Here is an 18,221-nt window from a genome sequence, read left to right as displayed (position 1 = left end):
CTAGGTTGCATCCAGGTTGCCAGTTACGCACCACCCTCTTTGTCCAGCTACTGCCACTGGTAAAGTTACTAAACATGTCAGACCTTAGTAAATCTAAAGGCGTCATTACGATTCTCAACTTATTCATGACAAAGCCAGGAACAAAACGAGGATTTGTATCGGGGATGCCTTTGAAAGATGGAGATGATTGAAGGTGGAGAAGACGCCAAACTTGCCAGTTCCCTCCTTGATAGGTAAGTAAGGCATTTACGTTTTTTTATTACTCGTAATACATGGACATGGACATGTCGTATGTAAACTATAGTGTCCAATACAGTCTATGATCTTGTCTAACAAAGCTAGTATGTTCGTGCAACAAATGCTTAGCATGCTAGCCCGGTCAATGACACATCTAACGGGGGAAATATATGCCCGTTGGCCTGTATGTCGATGTGTCATCCAACTGACAGGGCAAAATATACTTTCGACAAATAAAACCTATGTGGATATGGGTAGTGTCAGTGCCTTTTTCGTTCTCAGTATGCTGATACGCTGAGGAAATGTGTTCCAACATTAGCATGGCTAATTGCGGTTTCTGGTACTGTATGTGCATAAGGCACATATGGGTTGGTATTTGCTTGGCACAATATAATGCATTACATGTAATGATTTTCTACTTTGTGTATTGACATGGTAGTAGGCTATACGATTTTTGCATAACGTGGTTTTTGCATTACGTGGGTTGGTTGATAAAATTGCACTTTGCACTGAAAGATGGTGATGTGTATACATGGAAGAAAATGCAGTGCGTTAGGTTGGATGCAACATGGGGTTATGCTGAACGAAATGTGGCGGTAATTTTAATGTTGGCCTTGGCTTGCAATCAAAGTAGGCCTATGCGATATATATATATTTATATATTATTATATAAAATTATTTTGATGGTGGTCCGTGCGGTCAAACTAGACATTTTAGCTGGGTAATGCCAACGATCTGTCCCGACTCCCGACGAAAATATTGCTGTGTAACTTTAAAAATACATTTGGCTAATCGACTTCTGTAAAATTTGGCATAATTACTTAGTAAACCATCTTGCAAGAAGCAAACACAAGAGAAACCTACAGCGTAGGACTCTTCGATTGCCATTTGAAGTTCCTTGGAGTAGGATTTAATAATAATAATAATATGAATACCTGGGATTTATATAGCGCTTTTCTAAATACCCAAAGTCGCTTTACATGTGTGTGTGTGGGGGGGGATAAAAACAACTTTATTAGGAAAGGAAACTAAGAAAAGAAAAAAAGAAAAAGAATAAAGAAACACCAAGGGCAGGGTCAGTTTGGAAAGGCTAATGTGAAGAGGATTTGGATTCAGCTGCGTATCTGGCAACCTCAGTCATGGAGAGTGGGAGGGGACTACAGAATTCTGACCGTGATTGCAGTACCATTTCTGGCCACAATACTACATATGGCACCTTTAACATTTACTAGCTAAGTGAGTGTTCTTGTGTATAAAGTAGAGCTAAATCTGCCTACTATCGAGGGCTACTTCGGATGGAAATATGGTTCTAAAATTGTGTAGACATTAGAGACCATAAGAAGTAACATTTTAATTAGTATTCTGCCGGACACAGTGCGCGAAGAGTCTCAGAGGTTGGACCAGCTTGGACGTGACCCAGTCGCCATTTTGGGATGCAATCTTGACACGTGTGGCCTTCCTTTCCCTCACCCCACTTCCTGCTAACCTTTACAACCGGTGAAGTTGACACTGAACTAAAAATGACCCAGGTACCACTTAAATATTTTGTTTGGCTCAAACAATAGTGAAGTGACCAAAAGCTTTGGGTCTCACTGTTCTCAATCAAAGCTCAGGCCTGCAACAGTAACTATTACCGTAGTAATAAGCCAGCCTGTGAGTATGTGTGTGTGTGACTGGTGAGTGAACCCACTTACATGAGGTATTCATGGTCAATTGAATGAGTTATACCATCAAAATCACCAAATGTAACTTTGTAATATTTTTCTAAGAATTTACTAACCCAGTAAATTTAAACATACATTTACATGGATGTCATTTATATGTTATAATTTACTGTATTTTAAAGGTAACTAGTGACTTGAGAGTAGCAGGTTAAAATATTTATTTATAAGTTCACTACTTTTGAGTTAAGTGAAGGAGCCCTTATCAAAATACACTTTTGAGTACAAGTGGGCTACATAAACGAAGGCACCGGTGGGGTAGATTTAATGTACTTACTGCGTGTAAAGTCCAAATAGTCACATTCACATAAATTTCATTACAGCTCATTAGCCCAAAACATGGCCAACACACAAGTTGACAAAAGGTGGTACCGTGGAGAAGCACTTGAACAAAGCTACGCACTGCTAACAGTAGTACTGGAAGACACAGCTATAGCCGTGATTGAAGTAGCTTTACAAACTATTAAGTGCCTTGGACGTCCTCCAAACTTTCTTAATCTGCTGAGAGAAAGCAGTAAAGAAGAAGAGTATGAGGCTTCCAAAACAAAGCTCAGCCAGTCAGTCTCCACTGTCAATACATGGTCCAAGCTGAAAAAAATCAGTCATAAATTCAGAATCTGAGAGCAGAAATAAAAGAAGTGAAATAAATGTTTGCAGCTCTGGCCACGCACACTCAGCCTGAAGTGGAAGTTCCGGAAGAGCAGCCTGAAAATGCAACAAATCTGGATCCAGAGGTGCAAGCACTGAGAAAACAAGTCAAGCACTTTCAGCAAAAAGTGAACTCAAAAACTAAAACGAAAGCACAGCTCCATCTACTGTAATGGCGATAAACATACCAGCCAAGTCATCTGAAACTGAAGAACGCTTATGCTACCGCTGTGGTGAAACTGGTCACTTGGCAAGCAAATGCACCAGACCTGAAAATCAAGCTAAAGTTATTCAAAGAATCCTCCAAACACTCAAGAAAGCCAAAACCAGTAACCTTCTACACACAATAAGATAGAGTGCAGTGAACACTTTGCAATCTACAGAAATACCAGAAGGCTTAATTGGCCCACCTTCCACTAAGCCATTAAAAGTAAATGGGCACCTGTGTGATGCAGTTTTGGACAGTAGTTCTTGTGTGGGCATTATATTTGAGTCCTGGTACAGAAAGTATTTATCAAGCACTCCAATATATTCTGTCAGCAAACTGGACATCTGGGGCTTAAGTGACTCTAGCTACCCCTATGTAGGCCATGTTGTTGTAGACATGGAGTACCCTAAGAAAGTGACTGGAGCTCCAATAACCATGTCTGTTTTGGCCCTCACTTGCTCAGATTTGCCATCATCGGCACGAGTGCCAAAGCCTGTCCGTCAAAGAGATTGTCCCAGCTCTGTTGTGACACACCAGGCATTCCTGCCCATACTTTTAGTATTAAAAGCCTCTGTTCTGATATGGAGTCGAGGAACCTCACCTCATTTCCAGAAGAGGATGGAGTAGGCTTTGTGAAATGGGAAGGCCCTGGATCCCTAACAATATCTGCTGGTTCAAGTCTCAAAGCCGACTGTACTGTCATGTTTGATAAGCCACTTCCCAAAGAAATCCTGATGGTTGAAGCATCCTCAAGCAATCCCCTTCCTTCAGAAGTGCTTGTGCAGCCCATGGTAATGCCAAGCAATGCCATTGAGCATATTCAGTGCACCGTTCTAATCCAAAACGAGTTCCTGAAGAATGTGATGATACCTGTGGACCTTGTTGTTGGTCGTTTTTGTATTGCTGATGTTGTCAACACCATACCATGCATCAGTCCAAGCCTGAGGAATTTGACATCAACCAGATTGATTTTGGAGAATCACCCGTCCTTGACGCATGGAGGACAAGGCTACGTCAAAGGTTAGATTAAAGAGCAGCTGTCCTCTCCCTCGATGAAGTTGATGTTGGTTAAGCGACGGGAGTCGAGCACAGTATTCACATGTCAGACCCAAGTCCATTCTGTGAACGTTCCGGTTGCATTGCTCCTGCAGACATCGATGGCGTGCATCGCCACATTCAAAAGTTGCTTGTGGCAGGTATCATCAAGGTGTCTAGAAGCCCCTACGCATCTCCAATTATCATTGTGAGAAAAAAGAATGGTGACGTTAGGATGTGCATCAACTAGCACACACGCTATAGCCGTACCATTTCTGAACAATATACCACACCACACATAGACGATGCATTGGATTGTCTCTCTGGTAGCAAGTGGTTTTCTGTCCTCGATTTGAGAAGTGGTTACTACCAGATATCAATGAAGGAGGAGGACAAAGAAAAGACAGGCTTCATTTGTCCCCTGGGCTTTTATCAATTTGAAAGAATACCCCAAGGCATCACTGGAGCCCCCGCAAATTTTCAACGCTTGAAAGAATGCCCCAAGGCATCACTGGAGCCCCTGCAACTTTTGAACACTTGATGGAGAAAGCGGTTGGTGACATGAACCTCCTTCAAATCCTCATGTATCTGAATGATCTAATCGTGTTTGGGCAAACACTGGAGGAATTTGAGGAAAGGTTGCTTAAAGTCTTTGATGGACTTCAGGAAGTTGGGCTAAAGATTTTGCTTGACAAATGTCAGTTCTGCCGGACACATGTCAAATATGTTGGTCACGTCGTCTCTGCGTATGGCATTGCAGCTGACCCAGTTAAGATAGAAGCTTTCACCAACTGGCCCAGACCCCACAAACTGAAAGCTCTCCTATCCTTCTTCTGTTTTTGTGGGTACTATCATCAATTTATCCAGAACTGCTCGTCAATTGTCCGCCCACTTACAGATCTCACCAGAGGTTATGCTCCCACACAGAAAGGGAAATGCCCCAACAAGGCAAAAAAATAACATCTACCTGGATGAGAAAGAACCCTTTGGTTGCAGATGGGATGAGTCAAATCAAATCAAGCTTTGCCTTACAAATGCCCCAGTATTGGCTTTCACAGATTTTAAACACGCCTTACGTGTTGCATGCCGACGCAAGTCTTAGTGGACTCCGAGCAGTTCTCTATCAGGACTATCCAGAAGGACCGAGACCTATGGTGTTTGCAAGCTGTAAATTGAGCCCCTTGTCATAAAAGATGGACCTCTCCATCGTGTCAGTACCAGTCAAACTGGAAGGCAAACAAATTAACTTGTACTGCCTACTGAGTTTAGAACAATGCAAGGCACCCTGAGTGAAAAGAAGAAGCGTCAATGGAGTCAGCATGTCACCCACCTCGTACATGCTTACAACAGTACCAAGTGTGATTTTACTAGGTACTCCCCTTAATTCCTGATGTTTGGGAGAGAAGCCAAACTTCCCATTGACCCCTGCTTAAGTACCAGTCCTGACGAAAACACCTGACACAGTCCACAGAATATAGTTTTAACACCAACACATAGACCAAGACGCACAGTTAAACCTGTAGTAAAAGTGACCAATGATCAGCCAGGCCGATGAAAGGATCAACCTCTCACTATAGTACACAGAGGTGTTACCATACACAATGGTAAAAGTTAATTACACCCTTTACTAAGTCTCATAGTCCAAGTCCGATGAGGACATCAGACGTTTAGAAGGGGGAGGGTGTAACCAGGGCATACTATAAATACACAAGTTTAAGTAAACTCATAGTTCATAATATTAGGTATCGTTTTAAAATATATTTTACCTCCACCCACTTCCTGCTAACCCTTACAACCGGTGAAGTTGATACTTGACAAAAATTGACCCAGAGAGGGGCCAATTGGCCTTTTTACCTAGAAAACCCACAAGAGGGTCATTGACCCCTAGTCCCCCCTGTGGACACTCCTTTTGTTATGAAAATGTGGCTGTTAGTGGCACACGGCAGGGGGCCACTTGAGCCTGTGTGGGGGAGGGGACCTTACAGCTCAAGCTTTAGTTCTGAGGTAGGTTGTGTGTGTTTTTGCAAGGATCAACAGAATGAAGGGATCAACACTCTGACATTTATTGTTAAAAAAAATACAAAACAAAACATATTTACAAAGAATGAAAAAGCAACTGTTTTCCCAGTTTTGGTGTGGAGGGTTGTTGCAGAAGCAATTGTTATTTTTGTGTGCCAAAAATAGTTTAAAAAAAAAAATTTACAAAGAAAAAAGCATATTTACAAAGAATGAAAAACCATGTCCATGTAAACGTGACTGACATACATTTGAGCAGTCACTCACAATCCTGGCACTGCCATTGCTCCTTTCGGCATTTCCCACATGTATAATTTTTCTGTCTACCTAGACAAACTGCCCCTAACAGCCTCATTACCATAACAAAATGAGTGATTAGTGTATTCGGGAAAAGCGTCGGGCCAAATGAACCCTCTCTGGGTCTTCTAGGTAGACAGAAAAATGCTGGGACTTCTAGTGTTAAATATTTTGTTTGGCTCAAACCAGAGTGAAGCGAAACCAAAGGTTTTGGGTCTCACTGTTCCCAAGCAATGCTCAGGCCTGCAACAGTAACTATTACCATAGTAATAAGCCGACCTGTGAGTGTGTGTGTGTGTGTGTGTGTGTGTGTGTGTGTGTGTGTGTGTGTGTGTGTGTGTGTGTGTGTGTGTGTGTGTGTGTGTGTGTGTGACTGGTGAGTGGACCCACTTACATGAGATATTCATGGACAATTGAATGAGTTATACCAGCAAAATTACCAAATGTAACTTTGTAATATTTTTCTAAGAATTTACTAACCCAGTAAATTTAATCGGAAAATGTACATGGTTGCCATTTATATGTGGTTGCACAATTTACTGTAATTTAAAGGTAACTAGTGACTTGAGAGCAGCATGTTGATATATTTATTTATAGGTTAATTACTTTTGAGTTAAGTGAAGGAACTCAAGAGCCCTTACCAAAATACATTGAGTACAGGTGGGCTACATGTACAGGGCATTCATGGGAGATTGACTTGTAATTTGGGTTAGTACGAATATGAGCATTTTATCATAAGCTAGCATGAATGCAAATGTAATTAAATGTATGTTAAATGGAATAGGCATGCAAGTGGTGTCACTTTTTATTTGTGAGATGCAACTATACTATAATCATGCATACTGTTTATATTGTACAAATGGCGCTCAATAAATTAGAATATATTTGTAAAGTAAATGTATTTCACTAGTTTCTTTCAGAAAACCGTTATGTTCAATAGCTCAACTACACAGAGTGAATATTTTAACAATGTATTTCTTAATGCAATCATTGTTTATGGTTATTACTTGCAGCTAATAAAAACCCCAAATTCAGTTTATCATGAAAAGTGACAAATTGTCCAAAAATGTTATGTTGTAAACTATTGACTTGTGATTTAATCAGCAAATGCAAAAACTTCCTGAGCCTTTTTTTGGTTTTAATTGACTTTTGGAACATATTCAAATTTATTACGGAAAAGTTCCAGGACTGTTGATGTGTTTCATTGTTTCTGCATGAAGGGGGACACAACGCCTATTTTTTATACTCTGAATGTATCTATTTTTTGTCCTGTTGAGCCACACAGGCAAATCATATTGTTGATGTACGAAACCCAAAACCAGTGAAGTTGGCACGTTGTGTAAATCATACATAAAAACAGAATACAATGATTTGCAAATCCTTTTCAACTTTTATTCAATTGAATAGACTGCAAAGACAAGACACTTAACGTTACAACTGGAAAACGTTGTTATTTTTTGCAAATATTAGCTCATTTGGAATTTGATGCCTGCATCATGTTTCAAAAAAGCTGGCACAAGTGGTAAAAAAGACTGAGAAAGTTGAGGAATGCTCATCAAAAACACTTATTTGGAACATCCCACAGGTTAAATGCTAATTGGGAACAGGTGGGTGCCATGATTGGGTATAAAAGCAACTTCCATGAAATGCTCAGTCATTCACAAACAAGGATGGGGCGAGGGTCACCACTTTGTGAACAAATGCGTGAGCAAATTGTCGAACAGTTTAAGAACAACATTTCTCAACGAGCTATTGCAAGGAATTCAGGGATTTCACCATCTACGGTCTGTAATATCATCAAAAGGTTCAGAGAATCTGAAGAAATCACTTCACGTAAACGACATGCCTGAGACCTTCGATCTCTCAGGCGGTACTGCATCAACAACCGACATTAGTGTGTAAAGGATATCACCACATAGGCTCAGGAACACTTCAGAATAACCACTGTCAATAACTACAGTAAGTGCAAGTTAAAGCTGTACTATGCAAAGCGAAAGCCATTTATCAACAACACCCAGAAACACCGCCATCTAAGATGGACTGATGCAAAGTGTAAAAGTGTTCTGTGGTCTGACGAGTCTACATTTCAAATTGTTTTTGGAAACTGTGGAACTGTGTCCTCTGGACCAAAGAGGAAAAGAACCATCCGGACTGTTATAGGTGCTAAGTTCAAAAGCCAGTATCTGTGATGGTATGGGGGTGTATTAGTGCCCAAGACATGGGTAACTTACGCATCTGTGAAGGCACCATTAATGCTGAAAGGTACACACAGGTTTTGGAGCAACATATTTTGCCATCCAAGCAACCTTATCTTGCTTATTTCAACGTTATCTTGCTCATTTCAGCAAGACAACAGCGTGGCTTCATAGTAAAAGAGTGCGGGTCCTAGACTGGCCTGCCTGTAGTCCAGACCTGTCTCCCATTCAAAATGTGTGGCACAATATGAAGCCTAAAATACCACAACGGAGACCCTGGACTGTTGAACAATTTAAGCTGTACATCAAGCAACAATGGGAAAGAATTCCACCTGAAAAGCTTCAAAAATTGGTCTCCTCAGTTCCCAAACGTTTACTGAGTGTTGTTTAAAGGAAAGGCCATGTAACACAGTGGTAAAAATGCTCCTGTGCCAACTATTTTGCAATGTGTTGCTGCCATTCAATTCTAAGTTCATGATTATTTGCACAAAAAAAATGGTTTCTCAGTTCGAACATTAAATATCTTGTCTTTGCAGTGTATTCAATTGAATATAAGTTGAAAAGGATTTGCAAATCATTGTATTCGGTTTTTATTTATGGCTTACACAACGTGCCAACTTCACTGGTTTTGGATTTTGTAGATGCCTATATCTGCTGTACAGATTAACTTTAGAAAAGAGAAGTGTGGTATACTTCTATTGTTTTCCTATTTTAAAAAACAACAACAACAGAACTACATCAGCAAATACGATATGTACACATATGATACGAAAAATGATAGCAAAGAAGCTGTGAAGTTAATATTAATAACATAGGAATGACAATGAACATTATTGCGCTACAAATGGAGCAATACAAATACCAATAGAAACAACACTATTGATAATGAATATTAATAATAATTACCTCTATTATCAGCAATAAAAAAAATTCAAATGCAACAATACATATATGTAATGAAAACTTGAATTGCAAATGAAAGCAGATAAATGGAAGGGAAGAAAGAAAAGCTAACTATATTAACCTTGTAGATTGTTACAGTAAAAATAGGTTAAGCTTTATCAGTGTGCCATGTTTTACCTCTGAATTGATAGACAGGGTTGTTTTAAACAATATTGTGTTTTTCCACAGATAAATGTTAGTCTCCTGCTATGTCAGTTTTCAACTATTCAGTTCCTCCATCCATCCATTAATTGTATTCCACTTATCCTATTAATTTGCATGGAGAACTAAAATCTTAAAACACTATATTAGAACATTTTCTTTCGACACAGAAATATTTTGTAAATGCAAACACTGCACCTTATTGCTCTTTTGTCCTGCACTACAACGAGCTAATGCAACAAAATGTTATTCTTATCTGTACTGTAAAGTTCAAATTTGAATGACAATAAAGGAAGTCTAAGTCTAAGTCTAAGGTGACGATGTTATGACTGAAAAGGCAGTAATGTGCATGCAGGGCCGCGGATCACTTATCCCCAAACCTAAGCGCGTGTTCAGCCGTATGGAGTGACCCTCTATGCATGCCAGGCCAGTAGTTGAAAATGTCTCTATGCTGAAGAAGCACCACATGTATGTGCACCATACACAAATAGTGTGAAGTAGCAGTGCAGTAAATGTACACTTTGCTAAAAAAAGTATTATAAATCTAAATACTGTGGTCGTAGTTGTTTGGGTGTGACACTCAAAATGCATCTGCAATTGTGCACAGTGCGGTTATCAAAATCTGGAGAGACAAATTCTTTTGAAAAACATCTATTTTTAATTCTATGTTATAAATTCACCAATAACGTACCATTGGTATCTGTTGCAGTTTGCCTACAATTAACAAAACACTGTTTTTTATCTTTTTGCTATTCTTAAACCATGGTTTAAGACCAGCCATAGGGCAATTAAAGCTGCACCTGTGCCACGTGGATGAACTTGGTGAAAACCTCAGCTCTCAACTGAGCAGTCGGCCTGCTCAGCACCATCAGCTGAACCCACTGGGAGACACCGTTACACAGGGCGATGGAACGTTCCATCAAGGGGATGTCCTTCATGCAGCAGTTGCGAATGTATTTCTGATAGTCTACAAACTGGTGGTGAGAACAGAGAGCGTCAGTAATGAAGTGCACAAAACCTGCAAGGCATTTCCTTTGGGAGGAAACACTGTATGCACCTTATGCCTCACTAAGAAGCATGTCAAATATAGATAGAAGAAGTGTCTTTATGTTGATATGCGCGTGCATGTGCACTTACTGATATTCTGCAGAATGATTTAAACTCCAGGAAGGTGAGATGCTCGGCCAGTTCAATGGGCTCCAAGTGGTCAAAAAGAAGAGAGACTTTTCTCTTTTTGCTGCTGTTAGCTTTGATCTTCTGGCTGGCCTTCCATGACCAGTCCCGTTCATTTCTAGAACATATGACCGAATGAAATTTGTCATGCAAACATGTGTAAGCAAAGTGGGGTAGCCAGGACACAAAATAGTAGACTTACAAAATAGTATGAGCGTGGAAGCCTGTTTAGCTCTATCTTGCAGATTGAGCATTATAGAATTCAATCTAGAGTAACTGTATACAATTGGGATACTATAGAAAGGGAATAAAGGATCCAGGCCTGCAGAAAATAGTCACAGTTTCCAAATCATGTGTGAAAATGTTTTATATGGTCCGAGGAAATCAAGCTTGAACAATTCCAAAATGTATGTTTGTGGAAAAACCCTCACCAAAAGAAAGCCAAACTCTAGTGGAGCATGGTTTGGGTTTATCTGTGTATCCAAGTCATGGTACTCCACAAAGATAAAACCAAGGAAACTGGACTTTTTGTTAGTTGAATATGTTTCACTTTGAATCCAAATGGCTTCTGAATTGTGCATGTGCTGAATGTTTCCCCGCAGAGGCTTTTGTTCAGGTGTGACTGATGACTGGCTAAACTAAAGAATCATTTTGAATTGAAAGTAAAACGTTTTTAACAAACATAAATAAGTCCATTTGCCTTGAATCAACCTTGGTAAATGCTTTGGGCTTGTTTTTCAACTTAACATGGATTTAGTCAAAGTGGAAATACTTCAGAACAGTTCCGTTCGGTCCCACAATCCTCTGCTCGTTTGATGTGGAAATTCACATTTTAGCAACATTGAATCCAAGCAATCACCAGAATCAATAAAACAAAGGAAGGAAACGATCATAAGCGTACATTGAAGATTTTGATTGGCTTTGCCAAAGCTCAGACCTAAATCTGATTAGGAACTATATTTGTGTTGTAAGGCCTTAGGGATACAATCCTACACAAAAACACAACATATTATTGATATTGGTTTTACACTTGCAACCTGCCGTTTTCACTTTCCATCTATGTTTTTTGCAATCGTGACATATTTTAGTTTTGTCCTGACAGATCTGTGAGTCGTGTCGTGTTCTCGGTTGACAGCTGGTCCCACAGTAACACTTACATCCATTTGGTCTCTAGAAGAGAGCAAAGATGCTCCTGTCCATGCTCCATGATCAGATCCCGGAGTTGGTCCAAGCTGTCTGACAAGCTGTGGTGCAACCTGAACATCATCCAGAATTCCTGAATCCAATGCCTGTATGGAGGTCAGAGATGATGTACAGTAACAAAACAAATGCAATCAGAAGACTTAAAAAATAAACATGCCTGATGAGGTAGCATATCCTTTGGCACTCTTCTGGCTGCTCGTTGTCCATGGCCGTTTTAAATGTAAACTCTCGTTAAGGAAGAAAGGCTACTGAATGATGACAATAGACGTTTGTTAAGAAAGCGTGTTAAATATGGTTGATTGCTTTAATCTACACCACACATGAATAGTAAGCAACTGACAAGCAAAACTACAAGGCGGACCAAAGTGGCATTTGGTGATGTAGGAGGCTGAACTGCATGAAACCAAACTGGTGAGCAGTGAATCATTGTACTGCAGAATACAGACAAAAAAAAATGTACAAAACTGTTGCTGATTATTATCAACTAAATGCACACAATTGTGTAAGTAAGAGAATCAAGCATACTTACTAATGTGTTTTTATTTAGTAGCATTGCCAAATAGTTATAGATTACACTAGCCATCTTGTTAAAAAAAAGTATTTGGAAGTATAGTGTTAGCTCTGCTTCTGTCTAATACTTTTCGGACATGTTGCGTTACAGGCGGGCATTCCTCTTTGCCTTTAAGAAGTAAGAATTTTTGTTATATTTGCAATCAAGTTACTTTTGACGATGTCAATCCTTAATGATGGAAAATGGATGGATGGAAGTTTGTATATTTTTCTAAAAAAATAAAGCGGAAAGTCAACACTTTAAAAGCTGACATCACAAATGTTCTCTACTGTAGTTGCTACATAAAGACCAGTGATCTGACCCAAAAGTGAGTCCCAGAACCATTTTCAGTGGGAAAACAATAATATTGATAACAATAGTGTAACGACCTGTGAATGCACCTCACAATCTTGTCTCTGCGACTCACTTGCTATGCCACCATGAGGTGTGTGTCTTGTTTCTAGTCGAGTGAGGACTTAGTTACACTCGTTTTGTGCTGGCAGTAACACACTGTTATGTTGCATAACCTCAACTTCAAACTGCATTTTAATGTACTGCAACTCATGTACTGTTAAATTCACTACTTTATTGAAAAATGTATCAAACTGTCAAGTATTCAAGATCACAGTGCTTCAACATCTTTTTGCACAGAATTTAAATCGCAGTACCTATAGATAACTGTACTTTCCAAAAATAACAGCAGAGGCCTATAGCCTCCCAGAAAACAAACAATACTGTGCTTATAAATAGGCTCATGAATAACAATAGTCAACTACTGCATTTACATTTAAAAAAGAAGAGCAGCAGTGGAGCCTTCAAGTTCATAAAACAAACAATATTGTTCTTAATATTGGTTCAATATTGTAGTAGCCTGACAGCATTATGCAATTACTAATACAGTAGGCTCATAGAAAGGCTCAAACATAAATTCAAAGACCAATATTTGTGTTTTTATTTGATTCGATATTTTAGCTTTTTTTCATTGTTATGCATTATTGCTGTCTTTGTTCTGTGTGCTTTTATTAGCTGATTTTATTTGTAAGTATGTTGAAATTGCTATGATGTGTTATGATGTATCCACCAGCAATATTGCCTTGGTTAATTTCTAGCATTTTTGGCCAAGTAAAAGCTTTTTAATCTTGAAGCCAATTTGCACATTCTGACCAAATCAAGCCAATGTGTGATCTGAGCGCTTGCCCTCATAAATAAATGGACTTACACCATGGCCCTATTTTGGCAGAAATCACCTTAAAGTGATGCAACATAAAATGGCTAATTGCGTCATGGGAGCAGAAGACGCACCCACGCAATCCCAGGACCAAACTGTGTTAATGAACATTGCAAATGGCCCATGTGTCTCCTCTCTGGCCACTGGGAATCAATTTAACATATCCTTTTGGGTCTGTCAGCTCTGAATGAGTTCTGAATGGGTTACAAATAGCAGAGTGGGTAAGGTAATGTGTGCTCTGATGTGGGTTTGTACGAGCAGGAGCCTCTTTAAGCAGCAAATGTGTTTATATACAGTATATTTGAAGAGGACTTGTGTGTGTGGGTGTGTGTGTGTATGTGTGTGAAAAGAACAGAGGTAATTAACATCTGAAACCCCAAGGCTGCTCGCAAAGCCAGTGCACTCCTCTGAGAGGCTTTGTGACGCCACCGCTGTTTCCTGAATGGAAGCCTAGATTGAAAGCCCACCACTCCGGTCGCAAGACGCAATGTCACAAAAGGCGTGCATTGTTTGCACAAGGGGAAATGAAAGAGTCTCAAGCAGACCAAACAACACAATGATAACAGACTCAGGCTTTTTGAACGCATGAGATCCAAGGACCACAGAAGTAAGAGATGTTGACACAGAGAAGCTAAAAAAAATAGACAATACTGTACAGTACTGGATCTTATAACAAAAGTGAGCGCCATGTTTGTATTTGCAGGCTACTTCCTGTATCAAGGAAAATGTCAAACAAACAAATGTGCAGAATGAGTGAATCAACACAGTAGCCATGCTATTGGATAGGATAGAATAGACTTTTATTTATCCCACAGTGGGGATATCACGTTGTTGCACTGCACGTTTTCACATACAATAACAGAAGTAAAACATAATTAAAAACTAGAGATGTCAGATAATATCGGCCTGCCGATAAATGCTTTAAAATGTAATATCGGAAATTATCGGTATCGGTTTCAACCTCCCAATTTTCCCGGGGCTCTCCCGAATTTCAGTGCCCCTCCCGAAAATCTCCCGGGGCAACCATTCTCCCGATTTCCACCCGGACAACTAATTGGGGGCGTGCCTTAAAGGCACCGCCTTTAGGGTCCTCTACAACCTGTCGTCACGTTCGCTTTTCCTCCATACAAACAGCGTGCCGGCCCAGTCACATAATATATGCGGCTTTTACACACACATAAGTTCATGCAAGGCATACTTGATCAATAGTCATACAGGTCACACTGAGGGTGGACGTATAAACAATTTTAACACAGTTACAAATATGCGCCACACTGTGAACTCACACCAAACAAGAATGACAAACACATTTCGGGAAAACATCCGCACCGCAACACAACCAAAACACAACAGAACAAATACCCAGAACCCCTTGCAGCACTAACTCTTCCGGGACGCTACAATATACACCCCCGCTACCACCAAACCCCGCCCTCCGCATTAACTCACTGTTCCGTTAGAGTCCATTCAATTATCAAAAGAGTTACAGACCATTGTTACCTTAATGTAGTCTTTCTCAAAAATTGGGGCGGGCCCCTCTGGGAGTAACATGCTTTTTTTCCCGTACCAGAATATGATGAAGCGTATGTAGCACTTGGCTTCATTGTGACCAAAGTGGGAGACGAGGAAAGGCCGGTGTGTTGTTTCTTTTAATGTTAATAAACTTACAATGTTAGGCAAAAAGGTATAGTTACAACAATTTTATAGACAAAAGATACTATTTATAGTCACGGTGGAGAGTGGGGGGGAGCAAAATATTTTTTTTCGTCCTGGCGGGGCGTAACAGAAAATAATTTAGAAGCACTGCCTAATGCATGGTAACTGGGCTAGACTCCAGACGGCAATCAAAAAGCCACAGCTCACATTACCTTAATTTTAACCTGTGGATAACTTACAACAGACCTGAAAGGGCTCCCCATTTGCTCCTCAAGTCACTCCCAATGATCGTCGATATTTATTTTACTGCTCTATGAATAAATAAATGAACAATTTCTCCTACATATATGCCCAATGGCCTAATGATAATCAATAAATAAACAATAAACAAACAATGATTAAGTATTTTGGTGCTTTTTGAATCCTTATGTAACACACCGGTCACATGATCAGCACTTGTGTGTGTGTGTGTGTTTGTGTGTGTGTGCATGTGTGTGTGTGTAAATGCACTGCTTGTAATCAGTGACATGACGTGCTCCGTCACAATGCATACTTACATAGAAGTACAGTACGAACGTTTACACTTGCACATGTCCGAAAAGTATTAGACAGAAGCAGAGCTAATTTAATCCTACCCCTTTTACATGTCTAAATGTGAGTGTGACCATACTCACTGCAAAGTCAACTAGGATAGACTCCAGTTACCCGAGACCCAAAACAGGACACGTGGTAAAGAAAATGGCTTTAGCCTGAGCTCTAAGGCCCCAAAAATACTGTACATCACATATCATACTGTCTTACTTCTTGAAAGAGTTCCATTAATATTTGACCAAAAGTCTGTTACCTGTGTGTATAAGTAGGGTGCTTTTAACCAACTTCTATGTGCTGATTGACTGAGATCATAAAGTTGTCCGATGCATTTTCCTAATATTGTACAGTAGTCTGTCCATAATTGTTGTTTCCTGTCAATTTTGCCATACTATCAGTAGGTGTCATAAAGCAGATTTCTTAACCATAGGGCTGGGGCCGATTGTTGGGCTGCGACCGCCCTCCAGAGGAAAACAAATATATATATATATATATATACATATATATATATATATATATATATATATATATATATATATATATATATATATATATATATATATATATATATATATGCACATACATACATATATACACATATATATACTGTATATATATAAACATATATACACCTGTATATATATATGTATGTATATATATATATATATATATATATATATATATATATATATATGTATATATATATATATATATATAATATATATATATATATATATATATATATATATATATATATATATATATATATATATATATATATATATAAAATCTCTGCGACTACCTACTATGTCAAAATGACTGGTGTAGAAAAGGTCATTAAAGCAGCAATGCTAATGGTGTCCCAATAGTTTTGCACAATACTGTAAGGAGGAGCATATCCAAACATGCTGATCCCATTTTACGCAGGCCAGCTAGTGACAGCGCAGATTTTGAGCAAAGTATACTGGGATGAATTACCCGTTGCTCTTGACAACCAAATAGGAGCAGCACACGGCTGAAAATGCCATTTTTCTGAATCGACGATCGATGAAGGCTTTCCGTCGAGATGCTGAAGGATATAGAGCGGTGAGTTTATCCAGAAGATCACTGGAGGACATTAGGAGACGATGCATGGTCAGGGTGATGTTCAACAAGTGGCTGCGCTCGCATACACAGCCATCCGAATCTGGAGGAAAGAAAATAAAGTGATGCTGTGCTTAAGACCAGAGTTACTGTATGCCATCAGAATAAAACCGACATCTGTGAAGTGACTCATGTTTTACTGAGGTAGAAACTGTATGATTCATCACATCTGGGTTTAAGAGGTGTTATGAGTAGTTCTGCTGCACAAGCGCATAGTGATTTGCATGCAGCAGAGGAACACAATAGCTATCCATAATCCATGTTAAATCATACCATCAACATGCATTACAAATCCCTCTAAATGTGACTCTTGTGGCATTCACAGGTGGACATTTGGTTTCCAACTAAACTGTACATCATGGTTTTGTGTAAAGCTTCCTCTGCTAAATAGTTAGTTTTAATAATAACTACATAAAATGTATTGTAAAAAGACAAAATATTTAATATGAGTGTACCCAAAAGTCATACTATTTAATTGGTAGGGTAGTACTTAGCAAATAGTGGACAAAATGTACAACCTATTTGTGAGTTACTTAAAATTCGAACAAAACCGCATTTAAACACTTCGAGAACATTATCTAAACGTCGAACAACCGCTTCCACAACCTGAACGAGAACAGGATGAGACAAGCCTATAATCAGCCTCCCCTCACAATCACAAATACAAACACAGTGCTCTTTGTGTTTCTTTGGCTGTTTTGCATGTGGTTATCTTTTTCCTACGGTGTCCATGATAAGTCAAAGAGGAAAAGGGTAATGCCGATATAACTAACAGTCAAAAGCATTATCCTCAAAGTTGTGCTACACTTTGTAATTAGTTTTTGCTCTCACTTGTTCCATTTCACAAGGCAATTACGGTATGTATGCTCACATATCACCTAAATACAGTAGATTAACATTTTTAATCAGATTAATCTCAGGGGTTGCTGTTCAGGTTGGCAGGTGGGATTGGCTTCAATCCACCAGGATAAGTGGTAGAAAATTAACATATAGGCCAACATACAGCACGTGGGGATCCCTACCTTATAGGGATTGAAAGTGTGACGTGGAAAAGCAATGCATCATGGATCTTACTGCATCGAAATAGCATCTTTACAATGGGTTGAATGCAGGATTCTGCCCTAAAGTTATGTTTTTTTTCTTTAACAAGTTCCAAATGTAGAATAGGAGTATGTTTTTGTAGGCTCAGATTAAATTACATTAATCAAAAACAACTACA

The 18,221-nt window shown here is 39.3% G+C and overlaps 1 protein-coding gene across 4 annotated transcripts in view; it reads right to left on the bottom strand.

Moving 5' to 3' along the window:
• The window catches only part of LOC133646666 (RAS guanyl-releasing protein 1-like), a 96,458-nt gene that overhangs the window by 37,151 nt on the left and 41,086 nt on the right, over positions 1-18,221 (bottom strand). For all 4 annotated transcript variants that reach the window (XM_062042277.1, XM_062042278.1, XM_062042279.1 and 1 more), the window contains 5 exons: positions 16,940-17,045; positions 11,995-12,057; positions 11,792-11,923; positions 10,599-10,752; positions 10,262-10,435 (listed from right to left, as the gene is read on the bottom strand). In XM_062042277.1, the coding sequence (XP_061898261.1) occupies positions 10,262-10,435; positions 10,599-10,752; positions 11,792-11,923; positions 11,995-12,057; positions 16,940-17,045 (629 nt within the window). The remainder of the gene's footprint in view (positions 1-10,261; positions 10,436-10,598; positions 10,753-11,791; positions 11,924-11,994; positions 12,058-16,939; positions 17,046-18,221) is intronic.

The sequence above is a fragment of the Entelurus aequoreus genome, linkage group LG03, assembly GCF_033978785.1.
Source record: "Entelurus aequoreus isolate RoL-2023_Sb linkage group LG03, RoL_Eaeq_v1.1, whole genome shotgun sequence".
NCBI classification, from domain to species: domain Eukaryota; kingdom Metazoa; phylum Chordata; class Actinopteri; order Syngnathiformes; family Syngnathidae; genus Entelurus; species Entelurus aequoreus.
The sequence above is the reverse complement of the archived record's forward strand: the minus strand, read 5'-3'. Positions and strand labels throughout refer to the sequence as shown.